General features: G+C 48.2%; 1 protein-coding gene across 1 annotated transcript in view; it reads left to right on the top strand.

Moving 5' to 3' along the window:
* ELMO1 (engulfment and cell motility 1) overlaps positions 1–5796 on the top strand; it is a 495575-nt gene that overhangs the window by 342379 nt on the left and 147400 nt on the right. The window contains exon 16 of the mRNA XM_011362520.2: positions 2224–2360. Coding sequence (XP_011360822.1) covers positions 2224–2360 — 137 coding nt within the window. The remainder of the gene's footprint in view (positions 1–2223; positions 2361–5796) is intronic.

Below are 5796 nucleotides of genomic sequence, written 5' to 3'. Positions count from 1 at the left end.
GAGCTCTTGATATCAGCTAAGGCAAGAAGCCCGCCGCTGGCCAAGTGAGCTGTGGTTCTCGAATACTCATGTCGGGCCACCTGAAGAAAGCTCAGAGCGGAAGGTTGAATTTCTCCAAGGTTCACCTTCCTCGTGTGTAGAATGGGGGATAGGCATGATGCCCGCCCCCCGGCTTGTTGGGAGAATAATGCTGTAGAGCCCGTGGTGTATTATAGGCACCCGACAAACGTCCTCTATTATTAGTGGTGTTTCTCCCCTCCCTGTTCACCCAAGCGAGAGCAGGGCTCGTCGGCTTGGGTTTATCCGGCAACCTCAGCTCCAGTAAGCCCATAGAAACTTTAACTAGGGCATAAAGTGCACGTATAATCCCACCGGGCCCAAAAAAGTGCGTGCGCACTTGCGGATTTCATCGGCTTCGGTGCTCACGGCCAGTTGCTCAGAGCTGCACACGTGGCCCACCTGTGCTTACATTCCAGATTCCTTTGTGTCTCGGGTCAGAACTTGACTTTCACCATCTCTTTGCCGGTCACACGGGCTGGGGGTGGGGTGATGTATATGTCCTTGCCTCTAATTTCTGAGATGAGAACAGGCTTGACTAGGAATGGGGGGTGAGTGGGGATCAAAAAATAACCAGTGTTCCCGGAAATAATATGCTGGGGCAACTTTCAGAGTCACCCACCCCCTCTCTCCATATCTGCATCAGCGTCTGTCCTGTCAGAGCTCTTTCCCCTGAATCGTGTCATCTGATCCCCTCCAAGGCCTTTGGCGAAGGCAGACGGGATTCACTTCCGTTGTTCAGTTGAGACAGTCAAGGCTCAGAGAGAGAAAGTGACTTGCTCCTGATAGTCGCGGGCTGAACTTGAACCTATATCTTCGGCCCCCAGACCCCAGCCCTTTCTATGTGACAGTGCTTGCTGCTAGCGTGTGCCCTTGCCCCGTGTGGGAGAAAACAGTACTCATGTGGGGCTGCACCTTCAGAATGTGTGAGCTACACAAACGTGCACCACTGTGTTGTTGTTTTGAATTATTTCGGAGGTCAGGAACTCACTGCATTTGTAAAGGATGAAGATAGAATAGGTTAGTGCAGGTTAGTGTGGCCTGCCCGAGCAGTGCGGGCCCCCGAGGTTTGATCAGGGTTCATTTGCCTGCACCGGAGGATTCTAAGTGGAATTCAGTTTCAAAAACATGGCAGCACCAGGACTCCCCCCAAGTATGGAAGTTCTGGGGTAACCCCAATCTCACCCCGCCCCCGCCTTCTCTCCTGGGCTCCCGGGCCTTTTAAATTCCACCATTTGGGGCCTTGAAGACTAATTGGTCTTTAAAGAGATGCCAACTAAAACAGAAACCCCTTCATTGTACTTACCAGCTTACATTAAACAAAACTTAAGGTATTGTTCTTTGGGGGAGGGGGTCATGAAGCCACTCCCTGGGCCTCCAGGGTCCTCGTCCATGTCGTGAGCAGTACGAGGCATTGTGGAGATCCAAGGAGATGTATGTGCGAGGGCTGTAAAAGTGTCAGCTTGACCAAGGGCCGAGAGGAGGGCGGGAAGGAGACAGGTCTGACCCAAGGGAGCTCTGCAGCGGGGGCTCAGAGGCCATCGGCTGGCCCCACGCCTCAGCCCAGGACTGCGCCCGTGGCGGCCCCGAAGCCACTTGGATTGCTTTAACCTCCAGCCATCTGTGTCCGGGAATGTAAAACAAATGGTTAATGGCATCAGATGGTGAATGGTCTCAAATGTCCCCTGATCATGCCTTAAGAGGGAACAGAGCTCCCTGGAGAAATCATCGAAGTTGCAATTACTCGTGTATTCAGGAAGCCTCATCCTCTTCCAGTTACTCTGTTGGGAAAAGGGCAATTAGGGTGATGGAGGAGCCGTAAGGGGCAGGGCCGTTGGCACAGCCTTTGCAGGGTGTAGAAGGCAGGTCCGGCGCTCACGCTCAGCACCAGCGATCCTGAACAAAGCCACGAGGGCCCTCTCTGTTGGGTTAGCAGCTGACTTCCTTCAGCCAAAATATGTGCCTAAGGGTGGGTCTGAGTATCTGACATTAAACTTCCACGTTGCACAGGGGGGACTACCCTTAGGTCGTTTTATCAAAATGCCTTTTTTTCCACCATGGCCTGAGCCAAATTTGCCTCCCGTCACCTCTCTCTGGAGCACACACAAGTGGCTGTCCTTTGCACTTTGCGAACTTCCTCCCTCATTTCCCTTCTCCTTCCTCCAGCCAGCGAGACCTGCAATGACTTCCACCCGATGTTCTTCACCCACGACAGATCCTTCGAGGAGTTTTTCTGCATCTGTATCCAGCTCCTGAACAAGACATGGAAGGAAATGAGGGCAACTTCTGAAGACTTCAACAAGGTAAAGCGAGTCCGAAGCATCTTCTTGTGTCCCCGAAGGAGCCTCGCCTTGACGTGGTTCCTTAGCTTTGTGTGGAAGGCAGCTGGCAAGTTGGGGGAGCGAGGACGGCTGTGGTTTTAGGTTGCTCTGAGGATGGAGAAAGACAGGAAGCTACATTTTGGTGATGCTCTCATCTCTCTAGGGATTCGCTTGGAGCAGCTTTGTTCCTTTTGGCTTGCTCAGCTGGGACCAGCAGAGACCCTTTCGCGAAAAATAAGGTCTAGCTGAACATTACTCCTTCAGTGGCATCACTCCGAGATGCCTTGTTATAGAAACATCTGCTGGGGAAAAAGCCTTCTACCTGTGCAGGTGGCTGTCGCAGAGAGAGTGAGATCAGGAAGGCTGCCCGGTCTAGGTCCTTGGTTTCTCTGTGGATTGTGGATGTGTTGAGATACTTTGCACTTTGCTGTACCAAAGAGAGTTTTTATTAAAATGCAAGGTCTCTTTTAGGGAGTTGAATAAGTAAGTTTATATGGAACATTTTTTTGGTTTACAGAAAGCATTTGATTCTTTCAATGGAAGTGTCCTTTGGTTTTCGATAAGAGTATGAACCTCATATTTCTGTGAGTGAATGCTGGGCGGAGAGAAGAATGTTGATCAACTTAGAGGAATCAGAAGCATCATGTGCATTTTTTTAAGATTAAAACAATCTTTATCCTTAGATAAGGCTTTATTAATAATGGCATGGCTGATAATAACTGATGGCCGGGACAGATCTGTTCAACTTTTATTATATCTCACGTGCTACTGACCATGGCTTATAGGGTTGGCCCCATCACCCAGGCCCACTGACCTGGTCCTGGGGATGTAACACTAAGAGACGAAGGATCTGACCTCACAGTCACCCTGTGGGGTCTTCGCGGACTCGTGCCCGGGGCATGACATAATGTCTGCATCCCAACTCTGCCTGACATTCTCGCCGGCCTTTCCTTCCCAGTCATCTTTTCCCTGAACTCACGTCTCAGCCCGTCCACCACATTTCTGGTTTGTGGCATCTCGAAGGGTTGACATTGTTTGGAAAGAAACCGAAAGGAAACGACGCTCTTCCCCAGTCCTCGTTCGGGTTCTGACCTAACTGTCCCCATCAGCATGATGATCTTATCTGCAGTTATAGCAGGCAAATGCCACTTCACCTCAGTCATCTTGGACCATCTGCTTAATTCAGTGATACGGGCCCCAGTGCCGCCTCTATGGAGAGCGCTGACCCGGAGGCTGCAATCGAGAGCTGCCACGGTCTGAGCAGCTATGCCCAAGGACAGGCGTGAGTCAGGAAGGGACATGGAGGAGAGAAGCCCATTAATTCCTTTGTGATTGTAACTGTAGCCTCCTAAGTGTACTTCACTTGATTACGAGAGACTTTGTAATTTAGGTGCAAATTATCCCTGGGAGAGACGGAAGTCAAGAGGCAGGGAGACTTTTGTTCAATCAAGCCGAAAATAAAAAATAAAAAATAAAATTACAGTTAAATCAACAGTCTTTGAAATTGCTACGGCCACTTAGTCCGCACATCAGTCCAGCTCTTTGTGAACTGCCCTGGTACTGAAAACCATCCGGGCTCTAGCTTTTCTGTGCCAAAGGCACCTGTTCCTCCAGGAGAAGGAGACCTCATTGGCTGTCATGTCCTGGTGTCCGGTGTCCACCTGCTTTTTGAGAGGAGTTCACTATTCTGCTTCTTCTGAATTACAGAAATCTGAATTTTGTAAATAATAATAATATGAATATTATTGTTGTTGATCTATGCACAGATAAGGTGTGTGGAAAATATTACCAAATTCCTGCAGAGGAATGGCTCAAATTATGAGTACTCAGACACTTAAATCCCGTAGAACTTAGAGTTTCTGACATGAAGCCACAAGAATGCATTGTTAGCAAAGGAAACCAGGGGCGTCAGTCGGGAGGAGCTGAGCTGGGCTGGAGGAGGGAGCTGAGCCGGGCTCATTGGTTCATCTTGACCATGTGCTCGGGTCTATGGCAGTGCTAACCTGTCTGCACAGGGGCAGGTGGCAGCAAGCCCTCCAAAGTGTCACTCTAAAACCCTTCGTAATTAATGTATAATGCTACAGAAACTATCTTCAGCAAGATCTAAGAGCCACGTTTCAGATACAGTTTCTTACTGTGGCCCTAGTGCCATCTATTTGCATTGTACGATCATAGACTACTATCTGTTGTCACACGTCTGCCACCAAAGATGGCAGTTCGTGGCTGTGGGTGGGCAGCTGAAGGCCTGAGAGGCAGACAGTCTCATTCTACATGTGACGAAGCAGGGTGGGAACAACAGGGATTGGATTTACGTTTCTCCATTCATTTTTGGTATGTTTGCTTTTTTGCTTTTTAGTACTGTGCATGTCTCACTTTCGTAGCCAGAAAAGTCTATCAGTTGTATACTTTTTAACACCTGTGTCTCAGTTTCCTAGCACGGCTGTAACAAATTATCACAAACTCAGTGGCTTAAACAATGCATATTTATCTTACCGTCTCATAGTTCAGGAGCCAAAAACGGGTCCCCCCGGGGCTAAAATCAGAGTGTCAGCAGAGCTCTGTCCTCTCCAGAGGCTCGAGGGGAGAATCTATGTCCTTGCCCTTTCTAGATTCTAGAAGCTGCCTGCACTCTCTGGCTTGTGATCACTTTGTCTATCTTAAAGCCAGCAGCTGCACACCCAGTCCTTCCCACATTGTCACTCTGATCCCTTTTCAACCTCAACCTTCCACTGTTAAGGACCTCTGTGATTCCCTTGGGCCACCTGGCCAACCCAGGATCACCTCCCCTACTTTAAGGTCAGCCGATTGGCAACCTGAGTTCCATTTGTGATCTAAATTCTCCTTTGCCACATAGGTAACATATTCACAGATTCTGGGGATTAGAGCATGGGAACCAATAGAGGGGATCATTATTTTGTCTACCATAATGTGTGTTTCATTTGTAGGTATATTCGATGTATAGGTGTGTATATCAATGAAAATGAATGCAACATGGACAGATGAGCTTTTTGGTTGTCTTCGTTTTTGCGGATAGAGCAGCATAATATCAGGCATAGAGTCCTGCTGATGGTTGCCCAAACTCAGAAATAATTATGTCCCTTAGCTTTCATCTCCCTGTTCTGCCCCTACTGGCCTTTTAAAAAGAGAAGAACCCTGTGTGGGGGCCTCTAGTTCAGTATAAGACAGTCTTTCTGATTTTTTCTTACTGTGTCAGCAGCTGTTCTGCTTTACAAGACACTAAATTAGGAAAAAGAGGAGAGCTGAAGGTTTAATCACTTCACTTTTCTTCTTGTTATTAACTTAGCGATTGAATTTTTAGGAACAAATGTAGGTTTTGTGTCACTGGTTAGATTTAATATTTTTCTTGTTTCCTAAGATCATCCAAATTTGAATTCAGAAATATCATTAAAGAGCCCAG

The sequence above is a fragment of the Pteropus vampyrus genome, unplaced genomic scaffold (assembly GCF_000151845.1).
Source record: "Pteropus vampyrus isolate Shadow unplaced genomic scaffold, Pvam_2.0 Scaffold75, whole genome shotgun sequence".
Classification (NCBI taxonomy): Eukaryota; Metazoa; Chordata; class Mammalia; order Chiroptera; family Pteropodidae; genus Pteropus; species Pteropus vampyrus.
Note: the sequence above shows the minus strand (reverse complement) of the source record. Positions and strands in the feature narration are given on the sequence as shown.